Source organism: Mustela erminea, chromosome 10, assembly GCF_009829155.1.
Source record: "Mustela erminea isolate mMusErm1 chromosome 10, mMusErm1.Pri, whole genome shotgun sequence".
Classification (NCBI taxonomy): Eukaryota; Metazoa; Chordata; class Mammalia; order Carnivora; family Mustelidae; genus Mustela; species Mustela erminea.
Window position 1 is genome coordinate 95,356,588 of NC_045623.1, and position 19,293 is coordinate 95,375,880.

A 19,293-nucleotide genomic window follows, 5' to 3' on the forward strand; every position below is an offset into this window, starting at 1 on the left:
TTCCCTGCTCCCTGCTCTGTTCCCTCTTCCCCAGCCTATCCCCCACCCCCCACACCCTTGCTTTCTTCCTTCTCTCTCCCCCTTCCTTCTTCTTCCCCTGCCCCTTTCCCTCCTCTCCTTCCGTTCTCTCCTGTCTCCTGTTCCACCACCAGGTGACTGGAAATGCAACAGTTCTCAGCCCCCCCCCCCGCCCCCGACAGCAAGGCCAACCTGAACTTGGCACATACACACACAGACACACATACCTTTAACCATACAGGCTCTTCTTGCCTCCCAGTCATCACCCAGGCCTGCCACGGTTTGCTCAGGGAATGTAAACAGCAGTCCAAAGCAAACAAAAGTGGAAAGGAAAATCTCTTGCTAAAATCCAAGGCTAAATAGACTTGCACGCGGGACAGCATTTCCCAGACGGTGGCCTGTGAACTCCAGGTCCTCAAGGTGGGAGCTGCGGTCCAGGGACACAGCTAAAGTGCAGCCTCTGGAGCACACCAGCCATGTGACTGGGCAAGTATGTAATCCCATCTGTGCCTCAGTTTCTCTTTCTGCAAAAATGGTCATAGTAATAGTATCTGCTTCATAGATTGTTGTGAAGTTAAGTGCCCTAAAATGGGAAGATCTTAGAATAGCTCCTGGCATGTGAGAAGGGCTATATATGTGGTGTGTGTATTTATAAAACCATTAGCTGTTCCTATAGGTGTTCCATGGAAGGATGTTTGAGAAACACTGAGTACCTTTTGCTCACCATCTTGGAAATAACACACAATAGTGCATTAGAGGGCCCAGAAGTCCTACAGCAGAGAGGCCGCTTTGACCTTGTTTACCTTTGTGATTCTCAAACTTGTTTTTTCTATAGTATTTCTCCTTCCTTCTTTGGAGGCACGAAACACCTGTCCTTTGGAACACGCCCACTTTGGAGGGTCACAGTTTGAGAAACACTGGTTTGGGATTATTCACTGTTTGGAGATCATGATGAGTGAGGTCGAGGTAGAAAGCATTATCTGAGTCAACAAAAAGATCTAGGGTCAAACCTCAGCCTTATTCTGTCAGCCACAGAGCCCAGGCAATGATGCTGTCAGGCCCAGAGAGAGAAGGTGGCTTGCCCAAGGGAGAGACTCAAGACTAATGCACAGGACTCCCAGTCCAGGACTCTTCCACTTCCCTCTTGCTTCTCCCTCATTGCCAAGTAAAAGCAGGAAGTCCTTTATTGGGGAGGGGCAACCCTCATCTTTGAGACTGGTGTGAGTCTCCACCCTGCTCCGCATTGACTTTTCATGTCCTGCAAAGCTTGGGTCACCGCGGCCATGAAGAGCATATGCTTTCCTCCCAACCACAAAGGAAGGATTAAGAAGTTCCCACTCTTCTCTCCCCATGGAAAAGAGTAAGAGTAAAATTGCTTAACTCCCCACATGGGCATAGTGATTGCCACTTTTGCAAGCTCCAGTGCGTGTGCCCCTGTCCCTGGTGCTGAACCGTGTCTGGCATTTGGGGGTTGTGGTCTCTCGGCCCCAGACCCGGCTGGAAATACCACTGCATCTCCTGGGGAGAGTCCACCAATACTGTGATTCCCAGGTCTTGCACCTTATCTGCTCCATCAGAATCTCCTGGGGCCAGGGGTCAGCCTCCTCATGTTTGGAAATCTTCCGAGGGGTGGTTGGGGACCCCACAGCCTTAGGGAGCATTTGTGTGTCCCAGCCCTAGTCTGCTTCTCCATGGATCAGTGTTTTTCAGTGATATTATTTTCTGAAAGCAGTTTGTAATTTTGATACTCTCACAGAGAAAAAATTTTTTTATATGTTTTCTATTAATGGGGCAGATTTTATGGGTGGCTGGCTCTTCTATCTTGTTTACAGCATAGCCATTTTTTCCCACACTTGGAGCTTGAGGGTGCATACTGCCTCCCGATTCCATATGAAGTCCACTCCATTCTTTCCTTCGGCCTGCAGGCCTGGCAGTTTAGGGTGCTAGAGCAGTTTTAATTATGTTTCTGTGTTCTCTGTCCCCACACTGCAATGCTCCAGGAATCAGTGAGATGTCTCTATTGTGGTATTTCTCTTTTAGATGCTTCTCTTTCCTTCTGGGACCCTGAGGACGGTCCTCAGTAGAGGGATGGTTGCATTAGACATTCTACCAAGAAAGATGCCAGCAGGATGGGGCGAGACAGCTTCCCCAGCCTCTAACGACCCACACGGGCTCTAATGCTGTGGGGAGGGTGGATCTGACCCTTTAAGCCCTCATTACCTCTTATCTAACTTCCAGATGCCAGAGAAGCTGGCTTTGAGGCTGTGAGGGGGTATAGAGTAGTGATCACAATTAAAGGCTCAGAGTCAGACTTGGGTTCAAAGTCTGGTTCTGCTTTTGCTAGCCATGTGATCTTGGACAAGTTGCTTTCACTCCCTGGGCCTCAGTTGCTGAATGTGTGAAATGAGGACAGCTCTAACCATGCCTTAGCAGGGTTGGTGTAGAGATATGGGAGAAAATGGACATCAAGGTGTCATCCTTTAAGTAACCTCAAGTTATTCTAATCATACAAATGAATCTACCCAGATGATGGCAGCAAACTTAAGGAGGACATTTGCATGTTAATGTGATATTCTTCGTGGACTACACACTTCCACTTCTCTCCCCTTCCCCTGGAAATTGAGTTCTAAGAATGACGTTTTGGGGCATCTGGGTGGCTCAGTGGGTTAAAGCCTCTGCCTTCAGCTCAGGTCATGGTCCCAGGTCCTGGGATTGAGTCCCGCATCGGACTCTCTGCTCAGCGGAACCTTCCCCCCAACCTCTGCCTGCCTCTCTGCCTACCTTTGATCTATGTCTGTCAAGTAAATAAATAAAATCTTAAAAAAAAAAAAAAAGAAAGAAGGCTGATGTTTGGGTTGTGGAAGGGTAGGGTTGTGTGTCTGGTCAGGGTATTGGTCACTGATCCCCTCTAAAGCATCTTCTTGAGCTAACTCTAAAGGGAAGTCCAGTCCAGAGGAAGAAAGGAAGCTGTCCCGGGGGTTGGAGAAGGTCACTGAGATTTCCCAGACCGAGGGTGTTGAAGCCTTGGGCCACTGTGGGCCTAGAGCAGCTCAGGTCTTAGGGTTGGGTGGAGGGGAGAGAATCCAGAGTCACAAACTGGGGGCCCCTTTACCTCATTTGCATAGATGAGAACATGGAGGCCCAAGGGCATCCAACGACTTGCTCAGGGCCACAGGGTTAGTTGGCAGCAGAACCAATGGAAAGAAACTGATGTCCTTTTCATTGTACCACATGATCTCCTGGGCAGGTGCAGAGTCCAGCCACTGCTTCTGTCTAGAGTAAAAACGACTAGAGTCCTGGGGACCTGGGTTAGTTTCTGGGAGGGTGAATTGGACTGGTTCTGTGTGGCCTCAGGGAGAAGGAGCAGAGCTTACATGCTGGGAATATAGACTTTGGCATCAGAGAGACTGAAATGTGAACCCAGACTCTGCTCTTCTCCATTGCTCTGAGCTTGACTTCTGTGAGGGTTTATTTCTTCATCTGGGTGGTGGGACTAATAGGACCCCCTATGTTAGTAGTGCTGTGAGCCAATAAATTGGTCCGTGGCAATGCATGTGATGGTGCACTCTACTCCTTTTCCAAATGGTACTTTAGTTCTGTTTGTGCATATGCTAAGATGTTCAGTGAGAGCACAGAGGTTATGGTACGGGCAGAAGTAGCTGAAATTGTATATGTGGATATCCAATGATGGAAGGAGCTGTCTCATCGTCGGAGGTGAGCAAGCCCCCGGTGGGAATGCCACTGAGAGGACTCAGGCACCTGCTGGAGAAACGAACCAGTGCCTCTGATGTTCTGGGAAGCCCACTCTCCCCCTTCTCCATTCCCTGGCTCCTGCTCACCAGGGACCTCTGTTTTCCAAAGCAGCAAGCAGCCTGCATGGTAATTACTTTTGGACTTATTAAGCATAATTATCCCCTAATCGCATACAACCAGTAATTACTGTGGCTGTTACTAGGGGCCTGCCCATGCAGCACCACCCGCGGCCCCGGGGTCCAACACCCAGCTGGGGCCGGAGGGGGTGCTGGTGCTCCCTGCCCTAGGGTTGGGGGGGGGCTGACCTGAGATGGGACTGCTGCACCCCCACCAGGTGCTCCTCCAGCCTGGGCACCGGCTGGCGAAGAATGGCTCACACATGACAGTCCCAGGGCCACTCCAGCTCTAGTCCAGCTACACGCTCCCCATCCGGTTAATGCTTGCCCGAGCAACCCTATATCTGCCTGGGCTGTTCCCTCCTCTTTTATTCTGTCATTCCTCTTCCTTCCCTCCAACCAACCACCCGCTTCTCTTCCCTTCCTTCAATTATTTTTGAGACATTTTTATGCTCCTACCCTATTCTAGGCACTAAAGATACAGCGGTGTTGTGGTGGGGGGGCGGTTGGACAAAAGCCATGCTTTCTTGGAACTCAGTGTCCATTTGGGAGAGAGAGAGACAAAGAATAAATGGGTAAGTTATGCTCTTAGAAGAGGTTGAGCACTGTGAAGAAATGGAAGGCAGACTGATAGGCAGGATGAAGGGGAGGGAGAGGTTAGAGAAATTCATAGTTCTAATGGGACAGCCAGAGTTGACTAATGGGGGATGGTACCCTTGAACAAAGACTTGAAGGAGGTGATGGGTTAACCTCTGATGGTATGTGGGGAGAGAATGTTCCAGGAAGAGGCAGCAGCGAGTGTGAGTGTGAGCAAGTGGAGGGGGGGTGTGGGGGAGGTAGGTGATCAGCACTGGGAGGGAGCCGGGGAGGGAAGGTTGCTGAGGTCTGGTGAGCCATTTAAGGCTGGCAGTGTTCCTCTGAATGAAACATCTGAGCAGAGGAGTGGCCTTATCTGACTCGTGTTTTTGTGTGGCTACTCTGTCCACAGAGAGACCATGGGGGCAGGGTTGGGGAGAGCCTGGGGAGCAGGGCAGTTGCAACAATCAGATGGTGGGGGCTTGGCCAGAGAGCAGGGAAGAGTGGAAGAATTCCAGAAATATTTTCAAGGTGGAGAGGACAAGATTCCCTCATAGGCGGGGAGAGAGGTATCCAGGATGACACCCAGGTTTTTGGATTCAGCAGCTGGAAGGAGGGAGTTGCCACTTAGCAAATGGGAAAGCCAAGGGTGACTCAGGTTTCTGAGGAGGGCAGGTGCTCCCTTGTGTTAAGGTCTTGGCCATGGGAGAGGGGTGCTAGTCTGGGGTTCAGAGGAGACAAGTATGGCTGGGGTGGTGCCCGTGGAAGCCCCCTCCCCCACCTGTGCACGGATGACATTTAAAACATCTAGATTAAATGCACTCTTCTAGTGAGTAAGTGGGGACAGATAGGAAGAGGCCTGTGTCTGAGCCTGGGGTCCCCCAGGATTAAGAGACTAGGGAGATAAGGAGGAGAATCCAAGGAAGGAAGCCGGTCAGCAGGAGGGAGGGAGCTCTCCCCCTCTCTATCCTGGGGCACCAGATTCTGCCTTTTCCCTCTCCTCTCTGTCCTCACTCCCCTCTTGGGGTTTATCCCTGTCCCTCCCTGCCCCCACGCTCACTTTCTCTCTCCCCAGGGCTTTTTGTGTCTCCATCCTCTTCTCCCTTGGCCTCCCTTCCTGAGCTTCGGCTTCCACCCCTCCCTGCTCAGCGCCGCAGGGGCTGAGGCCCTGGGGTGCGGGGATCTCCTGCAGCCGAGGTTCCAGCCAATCTCCCGAGGTCTTGGAAGCAGCTTGTGGGCCAAAAGGCGCGCCTCCTGCCCGCCTAATGCGTTCCAATATTTATTTACATGCGGGTCAGACTACTATTTATTAAGGTGTCGCTTTCAGCGGTGCGTGGGCTAATCGTTCTTAATGTGCCCCGTCCCGGTTCCCACGGCGACGTCTTCCTGGCCGCAGAGTCGGCGCCGCTTGGAGAGGGGAAACTGAGGCCCGAACGCGCTGGCGGGGGTGGGGGGGGAGGGAGGGTGCCGGGAGGGTGCCGGGAGTGCTGCTGACCGCTGGGTGCGGGCGCGGAGAGAGGCCAGGGCGCAGAGGGTGCTGGGAGTGCGCAGTCGGGAGGTGGGGACGCGGGAGCGCAGGTCCGGGGTCGCGGAGCTCTCGCCTGGAGCGCGATGCGAGTCTTGGAGCGGGTGGGGGACTCTGAGCACCAGGAACTCAGCTTCCCCGAGCAGGGAAGACGGGGCGGGGGGGTGTCTTCGAGCAGGTGGGGGATCCCGAGAGCGGGAGGCCGGGCAGGGGGACTCAGGTGGAGGTCTAGGAAAGATCGGGGATCTCAGGGGGGAGGGGCGGGGCAGGGGACCCAGATGGGGGTGTCTTGGAGCGGGTGGGGGGGGGGGACCCCCGAGCGCAAGGCCTGGCGGAAGTGAGTTTTGGACTCCGGACGCTTGGGCCTCCGCGCTGCTCGCCTGGTCGTGGGCTGACCGACGGACGACCGCGGGGCCCCGGGAGGGGGCCGTCGCCTCCCCCAACCCCAGCGCGTAGGCTGGGGCTTCGCCTCGCCCGGTTCTCCCGACGTCAGCAGCAGCCGCCGGAGCCGGAGGGAGCGGTTTAATTGGAAGGATTTTGGGTTAAGGACAGATGTGGCTTCGCCGGGTTTGGAGGCAGGGCGCGCGGGGGCGGGAGGGTGGCTGGACGGAGTGGGGAGGGGGGCGGGGAAAATAGACCGAGAGACACCCCGGCTGGGCGCCCCTGGAGAGAGGAGACAAAGGCAGTTGTGGGCGACAGTTGGGAGCGAGAAGCAGATAAAGAGGGACCTCGGCAAATACAGCTGGGGAAGAACAGAGGCGGCGTGGAGGCTGCAGGAGACAGCGGGAGAGGGCGCTGGCGAGCTGGTTTCTGCCCGCGGGCCGCCCCCCTCGCCTGGGAGCACCCACCTCCCGGTATTAGCGCAGCCCTTCCCAGGCGGCGGTCCTCCTCGCGGGAGGGGCTAGTCTGGGGACTCTGATTCATTTTATTACTGGTGATGTCGGTACAGTGTCTGCCCACTCCCAGGCCTTGTTGGCGTTACCCTGAACGTTCTCTCCTGGTTGGGAATTGCAGCTTGAGAAAACCCAGGGAGGGTCGCCTGGGTGGCTCAGTGGGTTAAACCTCCGCCTTCAGCCCAGGTCGTGATCTCAGGGTCCTGGAATGGAGCCCACATCGGGCTCTCTGCTCAGCAGGGAGCCTGCTTTCCCCCCACCTCTGCCTGACTTGCTGCCTGCTTGTTATCTTTCTCTCTCTCTGTCAAATAAATAAATATAATCTTTAAAAAAAACAAAAAACAACCAGGGAATTGAGCCCAGCCCCCCAGCTCCCCAGGCATCCCCGCCCCAGAGCCCTCAGTAAAAACTGACTTCAGGCTGGCAGCTTAGCAGCCCTGTGGGTCCCCCTCTGAGCTGCATGGGGCCAAGCACATTTCTTCTTTTGAACAGCGCTGAGGGGGGCGGGGGATGGTGACAGGCCAACGCTGGATGGAGTAGCCCAGAAGCTTGGGTTTTCCACCACTCAGGGCCAAACACTCCCTGATAGTGGTTGTAATTTCATCAAGCCTCTGGTCTTGAGGGACAGTGTTGTGGTGGCTGTGGAACTTTCTGGAATGGTATCCGGTGGATCCGTGGGATCGGTGATGCTCTGTAGGTTCCCCCGACTCCCAGAGCTCATGTCTCCACCCATGGACCAGCTGTGGCCATGCATGCCGGGGCCTTGTGGCCTAAGGGACGAGTCCTTGTCTTCAGGAGAGTGGATACAACCTCATGGGCATCCCCAACCATGGATGTTCTGGAATGTTCTGAAGTCTGGAACCAAGAAGGTAAAGTCACTGCCTGGGAGTTATTCAGCCCTCCCTCATTCCCCAGATGGGGAACCTGAGACCCAGAGTCTGTGTCCTGGAAAGACCTGGGCCTTCACAGCAGGGCAGTTGGGGGAGAGGGTAGGTGAGCTGTGGAAGGTACCTGTCCCCTTTTCCTTATTTCAGCATCAGGGCGTCTGGGTTTTAACCACAAAGTGGGGAGGGTGGCAACGTTCATTTTCTGTGTGCCCAGCCTTCTGCTCCCCATCACCTAGTGCTCTTTCCTGCCCTAGGACTTGACTCTGCCGCTTCAGAGTCTAGCTTGTGGGAACGTCCTTACCCACACACCTGTGTCCCGAGGAGCCTTTCTGAAGACCTTCTCTTAGAGTAGCCATAATGTACGCCCTTGAGACCCAACAAGGGCAGGCCTGGGGGGACCTGAGTGGTCCAGGCCACATCCCTCCTTGGGACTCAATATCTCCATCTGTATTATGGGGCAAAGTGGGCATTTGGAGGATTTTGAGCACCCGTTCAAGCCCTGACAGCTCAAGGCTGGCCACAGTAGGAGAAGCAGCTGGGACCTGGGTCACATGGGCCAGGGCCATCTGCTGCTTCGCTTCCTTGGGGCCGGAGTGGCGGCGGTGATGGGGACAAACAGCAGAGAAGAGGCAAAGCTCTATGGACGTGTTATGCAGGAGGAGGACTTGTTACCCATTCCCTTCCTGTGCCTGGAGACTCCTGGTCCTCTGCTGCCTTCTGGGGAGGGATGGGAAGTATGCAGCTGTGCTTGCCTCCTGGGGGGTGGGGTGGAGAGGAGGGGACTTAGGGGGCAAGAGGGGCAGCGAGCCTGTGGTCCCAGCAGCTGAGCTCAGTAGCACAGGAGAACATGAAAAACTTGTAGCAAATGTTCCCTGCCCCTGCGTGGCCCAGCATCCAGGAGATGTGGGGTGAGGGAACCAGTGGGGCAGTGAGAACTGGCCCTCAGGTTGGCCGGACGTGGGTCTGGATCCTACCCCACCAGTCTCTGGCTGGGGGACCTTGAGCAGATTAATGAGTATCTGTGAACTGGAGTGTTCTCACTGGAAACACCAAAAGGGGACTTCATAGAGTTGTGAGGAGCCCATGAGAGACATCGCTGGAATGATCTTAGAATATAGCTGACATTTAGGACTCCCCAATTTAAAACTTCTGATCCTTTTTATTAAAGAGAGGAGACTGGCTCACCCTCTAAGCGAGCACTTCAGCTTACATGTATGGAGCATCTACAAGCCCAGTATCTGCTCTCAGATTGCTTGTAGTCTGATGGGGAGACACACAACCCTGAAATACCACACCTGGAAAGTGCTGGTAACAGCTGTAACCTGGAGTACAAAGGAGTGTGGGAGAGGTCCAGCCGGCCCTGAGGGTACAGGTCGGGGAAGACTTCCTGGAGGAGGTGGGCTGCCCACTGGGCTCTTGATAAATGTCCAGCTTGGCGGAGAAAACATGGCAAGGACATGAACGTCTTGCTTGGGGGACACCTGGAATCCAGTCTCTGCTCCTCTGTCATCTGTCCAAAGGTCATCTCTGTCTGCCCTCGGAGAGCATCCTCCCCTCCTTCACGTTCCATTTCTCCTGATACTGCTTCATTTTTCTGCCTCGTCACTTTTTGCCTTAATGTACAGTTCCTTGATTTTGTGTTTCTTGTCTGTCTCTCTCCATTAGACCATCAGCCCTATGAGTGCAGCCTTGTGGGTGCACTTGTGCCCCCCACCCCTCAAATTCCTATGTTGAACTCTGAACCCCTAGTACTCAGAAGGTGATCATATTCGGAAATACGATCTTTCCAGAGGTAATAAAATTAAAACGAGGTCGTTGTGGTGGGCCCTGATGCAATATGACTGGGGTCCTTGGATAAAGGGTGAATTTGGAGGCCGTTGCGTCCCAGAGCAAAGGCCATGTGAAAACTGGGGTTGGCTGCCACAAGCCACGAAAGCCCCAGCAGCTGGGAGAGAGGCATGAACCAGACCCTTTCCCCGCAGTGCTCAGAAGGAACCAGCCCTGCCCACACCTTGATCTTGGACTTCTAGGCTCCAAAACAAGAGCCGTGGCATTTCCCGATTTGTGGTCCTTTACTGTGCAGCCTAGCCTGTCGCCCAGGGGAAGGCTGTTTTGTTATTGCGTGACCCAGTCACTAGGGGGCACCAGCCACAGTTCTCGAATAGACTGCCCTTGTTTTTGACATGCAGTGATGAGGGACACATCCTGGGTTGCAGCCCCTATGGAATGGGGGGAACCTGCAGCATCTGGGCCAGTGTGTGGTGCAAACAGGGGGTTTGCTGTCTTCAATCCCTCTCGAGTCTCGCCTGCCTGCTTTCTATTCTTTCCCGGAGTGGCGATCTTTCCTCTGATCCAACCCATCTTCCTCCCTCCCGGTGCAAAGCTCAGGGGACTTGGGAGCATCACAGATGTCCCCGTGGGGGAAAGGGGGAACGCTGTCTTCAGACTGTTACTGTCTGCCCACAGAGTCCTGAGACAGGTGTCCCCAGAACTGTGCAAGAGTTGCCTCAGAGAGCACACAGTCTGATGGAGGAGACAGACCCTATTTGGAAAACCCGTGGTCAGATGGAGGAGATAAGGTCTGTGCCCCTGAGGAGCCTCCGATCTGATGAGGGCTACATAGCCCTGCCCTGGGAGAGACCAACAGGTATGGTGGGGAGCTCCCAGTCTGATGGGGGAGACAGAACACACAAACGTTTACACTAGTAAATATCCCGTAGGAAGCTGCTGCCTGGAGGCGGCCTGGGAAGGCTTCCTGAAGGAGGTGGGCTCTCACTGAGTCTGGAGAAGGAGGGGTACTCATAGGGTGACCAGGAGGAGGAGTGGGCAGAGCAGGGAAGGCCCAAGTGGTCACCTCCTTTCCAGTTCCAGGGGAGCGAGCCCAGTGCCTGGACTCACGGATGAGTACGTGACCGGCACAGCCTTTCAGTGGGCTTCCTAGCCATCACGAATCACCCATTTTTAGCGGGGAAAAAAGGCTGTTGACAGGGGACAGGAATAGCTTCTGAAGCCTCCCTTCATCCCTGCCGCGGCGCTCCTCTTTTCCCAAATGTCTCTGCAGGCCCAGACCTGAAAGGCAGTGCACGCCCACAGCGCCCTCTTCCGGAAGGCATCAGAACGGCACCGCAGGCTCTGGGCGCCAAGGCCTTTGTGCAAACAGTCCCAGTTCTGGCCTCTGGAAGCCCCAGATTCAGAAGCAAGGAATGAAGGATAGGCAGGAACTGGTTCAGTGCCTGGGATGGTCCATATATGCATCCTGAAAGATCTTGGAGCTTAAGAGGAGTGTAGGGGGTGGTCGGTTCTACTTGGAGTGGCTAAGGGAGCCATCATAGACAACTCCCCTTGCCCATTCCAGATCTTACCGGAGAGCAGGAGCTCTGAGTATCCAGGACCCACCTTCCCCCCAGGCCAGGAGAGGACCTCCTCCGAACAGATGACCTATGTCTCATTATATCAAAGCGGATGTGTCCTTCTCTTTCTCCAACCCTGGATCTGGAGTGGCTAGACTTCATGTGGGTAGTCTGGATGCTTCCAGAAGGGCTTCACCATTGGGAGACTCTAAGTGAGGCCCAGATGAGAAGGAGGGTAGTTGCTGCTGGATGGCAGAACAAGAGAGCTTGGCAGAGCTAGGCTAGGACTCAACATACTGTTTTCTCCCCATTTTGGACAAGGAAGCTTAGGTTCCCAGGAGGCCAGCAGTGCCTTGGAGGGAACTGGTAACCACAGGATAGAAGACCCAGGAGACCCAAGACCTGAACCACTGGGCTCCCTTCATTCTCTCCTTCCACAGAGTTCCTGGAGAGAATCCAAGGGTCGAGGGTCTGCTTTCCTAAGTATGTTTTTCATAGCACAAGGGACTAGGAGATCCTTATTGCCACCCCACCAGGACACACACACACACACACACACACACACACACACACACGGTGGTTTTTACAGAATGCACAACTGGAGAAGAAAACAAAGAAGCAGGTTTCTTATAAAGACGGAGGTTGTGCCTGTTCATAGGTCAGTGAGGTGTTAAAGGAGTTTTCGGTCCCCCAGCAGCCTAGAGCTGCTGTGGGAGGTCAGAGAAAAGGCTTGTCTAGCTCAGCAAAGGCCCATTACCTAGCTGAGAGTCATCTACGAGGGCCAGGCCAGTATGCAGTATTTCTGTTGGCCTCGTCAGTCGCAGCATGTTGGAGCCTCAGATGGTTCCTATTAGGGCAGTTAGCACATCAGAGCGATGATTTGGGTTTATTGGAAATTCCTGTTTTAGTTGCCTGTTCTCCCTGAAGGCTGCAGAGGGAAGACCCACGGTGTGATGAAATAAGGTAAGATGCTAAAGGATTTCCAAATGACTTAGGTTTGCTTCTGGGGGCAGTTTGTATGGGTTGTAAGACAAAATGACAGTTGGCGATGATTTTCAAATATATATATATTTTGTGACCACTAATTGCTTTGGAGGGAAATCTGAAATGTGGGAGGCAGCCGTGCAGAGCTGTGGTGACAGCTGTGCTGTCTGGGTGCAGGCGTGCCCTCACAGCTCGTTCAGGTCCCGGAGCTCCTGGATTGGACACCTGCTAGCACCTGTACTTCTCTGACTGGTGGTTTTCTCTACTGTAGAAGTGAGCCCGACCGGGACGCCGGTGGTGGGCCGGAAGTGCTAAGGAGTGAATGGCATTTCTTGGGAGAGACCCTCAACCAGTGGCGGAGTGGAGCTGGAGCACACTGGAGATGTGTGTCTACTCTCGTTTCCAGTGGGATCAAAGTCCACACTCACAGCCGTAACCTTCCCGTTACTGGTGTCCTTTGTGTTGCCCTTTTACTTCCTCACTTGCCTTAGGGTGTTTCTGGGGATCACACAAATACATTCTCTGCACTGAATCCTTACCTCAAGCTCTGCTTCTGGGGGAACCACCATGACCAGCTTGTTCTGATTTTCCTGGGATTGTTCCAATTTTAAAAAGTCAAAGTCCCATATCCCAAGACTGTCCCGCACCTCAGCACCAGACAGACAGGGATGATGGGTCACCGGAGGGGGGAGTCCCAAACCAAGACAGATGTGAGCACACTGAGCAAGGCAAACAGACCACTGAACCACTAGTTTGAAAGCCAAGTAGACACAAGTAGCATTTTGTCAAAATGAGAACAAAAGAGCAGACACAAGTATCATTTTGTCATATCAGGTTCATTAGTTGTTACGAGCTAAAAACACTTCTAAGAGAACAGTAGCCACCAATGACAAATAAGCCATTCCTTTGAAACCAGACATGGTCATACAGCCCCCGGGTGTGGTTTGCTAATTGTTGGTGGATAGAAGACAGCTGCCATCCAGGACTCCCGCAGGGTCCATGGGACTGGCCACTGGAAAAAGGCAGCGGGTATTCTAAGAACAGCAAGTGTCACAGGCACTGTAGGGACATTATAGGTGAGCAGGCAAGGGAACAGTGCAGCATGTTGTAGGCACTTAAGGCTCCGAGGGGGACAAGCACCGGCCATGCCGGTTGAGCCAAAGCCACCAGGACAAATAGTGAAACTATACTGGGTGTGTCGCTACGTTCGACCGCATGGAGCCAAGGTGCTTTGCCATGGGAAGCAGCTGTAAGCTCAAGGCAGCTGGCCACAAGCCAAGGTTTGCAGCATGAACAGGAGGAATCCCACTTTGTCAGGTGATCTGGGAGGCAGTTTGGAGGTCAACTTCAGCAGGCGGGGGTGGGGGTGGTGGGTGGTGGTAAACACGCAGGTCAGGGAGCTCCATGGTAGGGAGTGCTAGGGAGCCTGGCTGGGAGATGCTGCCAAGGTCCTGACTTTAGGGACCTGTCTCTGCAGATCAGATGTTCCAGCTGTGAAATACCACATATATCCCCTGCCCTGCTTATTTTTATATGACGTTGGGGGACATGCTCCCGCTGAGGGATGCACCCATGGTGGTGGGGGGTTGATCTCCCTCGTCCCTGCTAGATTGGTGAAAAAAAAACCTTTCAAATACCATGGCAGTGAACACACAGCCCATTCCTGGGGTAGAAAAGCCCTTATCTCTCCCTTTGCAGGAAGGATGCAGAAGCATTTGTGTCTGGGGACCACTTGGGAGAGGTTCCAAGATGCACATAGTGAAAAGCAGCCTTTGTACCCTACACGAGCAGGTCCTTGTGTGGTGGGTTCTGGCGGAGCCGGTGAACGGTGGAGGCTGCACACAGATCCGGGGAGACTCCTTTCCTCACTTCCTTTCAGTGGGGGTCCCTGCCAAGGGAGAGGGGAGGTTCCCCTCCTAGCGAGCAGGTGCACCCCCCTCCAACCCACAGCAGGTAGTTTGAGAACTCAAGACTCTATTCCTTCGGTCACAGCAGCAGAGGACAGAGGACGTCATTTGTTCTGTCCGCGGGCAGGGGACAGATGGAGAAAACGCTTATTTTCAAATCCAGGGCAAATCTGCCTAAGGGTGGGGTCCAGTTTCCCGGGATCTGGAGTTGATCTCAGCAGAGGGGGGCCCCAGAGGGATGATGCTGCCCTGTGTGTGGCGGGAGGTTGGCCCCTTGGGACACTTTGTGGCAGACTCTCCCCCTACCCCAAACCCCGGGGCAAGGAAGCCTACCGCAGGTGCTCTGGCCAGGGTCCCACGCTGCTGCTGGGAACCACTCTATCACACCACCGGTGTCCGAAAGCTCAGGGGCTGGCCTCTAGTGCCAGGGATGCCCGGACAGCTCAGTCTGAAGCCACCCTGACATATGGTAGGTTCAAAGGTTGGGGAAGCAGCAGGCGAAGACATGCCCTCCCCGGCATGCCAGGGAGGGGGTTAATGGTGGGTGGAGCAAACTCGCTTCTGATGCTTCTCACCAAGCTCGGAAAGGAAAGGAACCCCCAGCCGATGTGGTGCTCACTCTGCTGCCCCGGGACGCCTGGCATGCAGGAGGCTCTCAAAAAAGGCTCTTTGAATGTCAGCGCCTGAAGATCCCTCAGGGATATCTAGACCAGCGTTTTCCCAGCTGAATAACCCTGGGGAGAGCAGCCTTCTGAATCACCTCATGGGAGACTGACAATACACATTTACATATTCATGACTCCGAGTCTGTCTTGACCTAAAGAAATCTGTTTTCCTTGGGTTTCCCCAACATATTTGCCTGCCGGACCGTTTCTCATGAATTGCTAATTCACATATCAACCAAAGAATAGTGTTGGAAATGCTGATTGAATAAGCCTCTTCATTCTACAGAAGATGAAACCGGGCCCAGAGAAAGCAAGCAACTTGCCAGAAGCCACACAGCATACTGATGGGAGTTCGGACAAGCACCGAGATTTCCCAGCTCTCCTCAGTGTTCTTGCCCCTGGAGGCCCGCCTCTGTTGGAGGGGACCACTGGGCAGGAAGGATGCAGATCAGGGTACTCATTCATTCAGGCAGGGCATAAACGTTTCCTTGCATCACATAGAAAGCAAGGGCTAGTTGAACAAAAAATCCAGATTAATCCAAGTTAATCCCAATTGCCGGAGCAATGTGTCCCTCCTTGATAATTTCTGGAATCACCTTAGCTTCAATGCCTGCGCTAATTACCTAAGGTTATTTTTTCCTTAAGCCTTTTTCTCTTTGGACTTGGCAGTTCTGGTGGCAGTTTCTGGAGACTGTGTGTCATCTCATACGTCTGAAGTTCTCTAAAAAATATCTCTTATCCGGATGTCCACCAAAGTCCTTGGGTTATTTGATATCAACAAGGATTTGTTGCTCTGCTTCTTTGGGTGCTAGTCAGGGGAGCCAAGGGGTGTGGAGGTCAGCAGTCCAGATTTCCAGCTGCTGCTCCTGGAGCAGGATCTAAGGACATTCCCTGGAGAAGGGGGCTGTACACCCAACACCGTGCTGGGTTCTCGGTTACTCCTTCCAGTTCCACAGTAAGCCACCTTGAACCTGCTCATTGTCCACACTTGGAGAACCAGAATCAGGTGGCTTGGAAAGCTGGATGGCTCAGTCCAACATCATGTGAGAGGAGAGGGGCCCAGAAAGCACACGCAACGGGTTCAAGGTCACAGGTGGTGAGCACAAGTCCATGGTCACTAAAGGGGAATCATCTCAGAGGCACAGAATATGGGAACGTTGGGACAGGGGCAGCCTCCCAGCTCTGGTGCACCCAGCAATGGGAAGCCACTTGCCCAAACGAATGCCAGGTGTTCCCACTCTCAGTCTGATAGGTATTTCTGCTAATGGTGGGCCAAGGGAGGGAGGTCACACCCCTTTCTCCTTACCCTGAGGCTGGGACTGCTGGATGCACGTGTTACTTTTGTGCTGGGAGTCGCATAGGGAGAGGACAAAGCTGTCCTCACACCTGCTTGAGGCCGTGAGCAACACAGCCTAAAACCCTCATCCCTCTCAGTGGCACTGATTTCAAGCCAAAAGCCCGGACTGTCATCCGTGCGCAACCTGGGGTCCTGGTGGCCACGGTGCTGGGGGCTACCAGGCTGGGTTCCACCCCAGAGGGTGATTCTAAAGCAGGCCAGCCAGCCAAGCAGCAGACCGGACTTGATACAAAGTCTCCAGCCCCTTCCCTTGGGATTGAATCACCAGGGTTTTGGAGCCTCAGCAGGACCGGTGTGGAGAAAACCCCTCCTGGGAAACTTCATAGCACAGGGGGAGGGTAGAGAAGGGCCCCCAACCCAAGGCCAGTATGTGGGGGTGCAGGACACCATATCCTATCCAGGCTGCCTCTTCTCTACGCCTGAAGGGCATTCTGTTGGAGCCCCTCTCCACCTCTGCCCCTGAGGAAGAATGGTCATTTCTCAAGGCTTCGTGAGGCTGGGACGTGTGCCAGAGCCCACAGCACCCCCCGCAGGTCACTTTGCTCTGTGGGGACCTCCAGATCTCCCTGGAGAGGGACTGGCTTTGTGCCAGGGCCCTGGGACCCGAAGGGACCACTTGGTGAAGCGATGTTAAGGCCTTGGAGAGGGCGTGTGAGGGTTCAGCCTGGGGTCCCGGACAGCTCGGCTTCCAGAGGAGTCTTCAGGGCAGAGGTGACTGGGCCCCCAGGGTGTCCGAGGCTGCGCCCATCACCACAGGGTCCAGGTGAGCTTGAGGGGGGGAAGTTCCCGGGCGGTGTCTGCTGGACCATTCAAGCGTCCTTCATTTCTTTGAATAAAGCCCCTTCCCAGCTAAAGCTGCTGGTCCCAAACGCACAGCCAGGCTCTGTCTGGTTCTCTGTTGCAAAGAGGGCCCCCGGGATCCCAAAATAGAGCTGACGCAGGGCCCCCTCGTGCCCCTCAGCACCGGCGGAGTTCACCTTGCACAATTCCTGAAACTGTGCAAATTATTTAAGTTGTCGCCTGGTTTCTCCACCGGCTTCTGTGACCATGTCTATTCTGTTCGGACTATTTTAGCACAGACTGAAGCTTGGTTTTAATACCTCAGCGGCAGGTGTCCCTCCTGGGCCTCCCTACCTTGTCCTCTTAGACTGGAGGTCACCGACAGTCTGCAAACTGACGTACACTAGGGCTTCCAAGCCCCGGGAAAAGGCCCCCGAGTGACTTTTTGTAGCATGTTGGGAAGGCGAATTCGCCAGTGGGTTTGTGAGTGGGATTTCAGGGTGCTGGACTGTCACCACGGGCACAAGGCAGTGGGCAGCGGTGGTCTCCCGTGCTTGGACGTGAGCTTGCAGGTCTGGTTACTGGCAGTCTTTGGGTTCACTCATCCACCCTTTTATTTGGGGGGGGACGTTGCCCATGGGACCCTCTTCCAGAGAGAACTGGGGTTTAAGCTGTATTTTCTCTCTCCCCAGCCCACAGCTGCCTGGGCATTCTTTGGAGCTTCTAGAGATCTCGTCCAACCTCCCTTACCTCACGCACTTATTTTACAGGTGGGGAAACTGAGGCCCAGACAGGGGGTAGGAGCTGGCTTACAATCGCACAGCTAGGTGGTAGCAAAGTTGGGATTGAACTCAGGCCTCCTGACTGCCAGTCCAGGGCTCTTTCTAGCAATCAGTATATTGGCTACAGCTGCAAAAGCTCCCCCCTGCCAGGCCCGCACCGTCCCCTCCCTCTCCGCTCTTCCCACCCCTACTACACGTAATTCGGGTTATAGCAAAGCATGTTGAACTCCAGGTTCTCGTCCCAGTGCCGCAGGAGCACAAACAGCTGGCGGGCAGCCGCCTTGAGGGTGCCCCGCGTGCGGCCCTCGGGTACCTCCTGCTGCTCCAGCCATGAGTTCGCTTTGGCGGCCACCAGCTCCCACTCCACAAAGTAGGAGGCCGAGCTGTGCTCCAGCCACGCCAGCGCCACCACGGTGGCCCACAGCTTCCCCGTGTGTTCTACCACAGCCCTGGGCTCCCAGCCTGGCTTGCCCTCTGCCAGGGGCTCCGGGGAGAAGCTGTCGCAGGAGGGGAGCCGCACGGAGGGGCTGGTGCACCCCTGGGGACTCGGGGTCTTAGACTCTGGCTGGCGGGCGGTGAGGGACACTCGGTGGCAGGTGAAGGGTGAGGTCCACTTGAGCTTCTCCATGGGGATGTGGACGGCCTCGCAGAAGGCTTGGTTGAGCAGGAAGGCTCCGGAGGCCAGCTGCAGAGACACCTGTGTGTGGGGCAGCCCCTCAGTGGGCCTCAAACTTTTTAGACTGTGGAGCACCAGGCCGTGCAAAAGCCTGGGTCCACACAGCCCGCCCATTGATCCCTCCAGATGCCCCTCCCACCTGGGAGATCTGCAGGGTACTCCAGCCAACTGAGCATCTCCGAGCTTACCCCATGGGCACCTCAGGCTGATCAGGCCCAACCCAAGCTCTTTACTCCACACCTGCCTCTTGTCCTGTGTAGGGGGGCCCTGCTCGGGCTCTGGGGTCATCCGTTGCCGTTCGGCAGACTCCGGGCAGCTCACCTCCCTGTCCCTCCCTCCACACTGATCAGTTTCCAAGTACCGACGGGTATCCTTTCTACTCTGCTGCCTCCACTCCCCTCCCCTGCCCCCCCACCCCCCTGCTTCTCCTCTTTCCTGCCTTGGAGGGGTTCTAGTAAGGCATAAACCATGGAGCTCTTTGGAAGCCATCAGCTCAGTGACTTCAAATTTCTCTTAGAATCCGTGATTTCCAGAGCACTGGCTCGTCCTCTCCCTGCCCCCAGCCCCCAGTGCTCTGGTCCCCAAGCTCTCTCCTCCCCACACTGCCGGTCACGACTCCTCACCCTTCTGGTCTTGGTCTGACCACTGCCTGGAGTCTATGTCCCTCCGCAGCCACCACACCTCAACGCACCAAACCCGACCTCTGAGTTCACAGCACCCAAGCATCAGGAATGTCTGGTTCCTTGTCTGTGCCTCCACTAGACACTGAGAGCCATGAGCTCAGGGACTCTGTGCATCCAGTTCAGGGTCGTCTCCCAGGGTCTAGCATCATGCCAGGCTCCACAAACACTTAAGCAAGCACAAAGCTCTGTGGCCCAGGAGCCTTGGAAATTCAGCGTGACACTATGCCTCGGGCATATAGGGACTCGGACTGTGTGGGGCAGCTCACACCGTGGCCCCTCCCCCAGCACCCTCTGATCCCCAAGCCTCACTGGGCCTCCCATGCGGTGGGGCCAGGCCCCCT

At 54.8% G+C, this 19,293-nt stretch overlaps 1 protein-coding gene and 1 long non-coding RNA gene across 5 annotated transcripts in view; one reads left to right on the plus strand and one right to left on the minus strand.

Annotated features, from left to right (window-relative positions):
- Positions 1 to 4,361: 4,361 nt before the first annotated feature.
- On the plus strand, positions 4,362 to 13,718 carry LOC116567218. 2 transcript variants are annotated; one of them, XR_004276153.1, is made up of 2 exons: positions 4,362 to 4,462; positions 12,374 to 13,718. It is a non-coding gene; the product is annotated as an uncharacterized LOC116567218 (long non-coding RNA). The 2 variants fall into 2 exon arrangements; XR_004276154.1 differs by lacking the exon at positions 4,362 to 4,462 and adding an exon at positions 12,026 to 12,081.
- Positions 13,719 to 16,310: 2,592 nt separating this feature from the next.
- Positions 16,311 to 19,293, minus strand: part of VWA5B1 (von Willebrand factor A domain containing 5B1) — a 57,551-nt gene continuing 54,568 nt past the window's right edge. For all 3 annotated transcript variants that reach the window (XM_032302165.1, XM_032302163.1, XM_032302164.1), the window contains one exon: positions 16,311 to 18,290. In XM_032302165.1, coding sequence (XP_032158056.1) covers positions 17,784 to 18,290 — 507 coding nt within the window. In that variant the 3' untranslated portion in view covers positions 16,311 to 17,783. The remainder of the gene's footprint in view (positions 18,291 to 19,293) is intronic.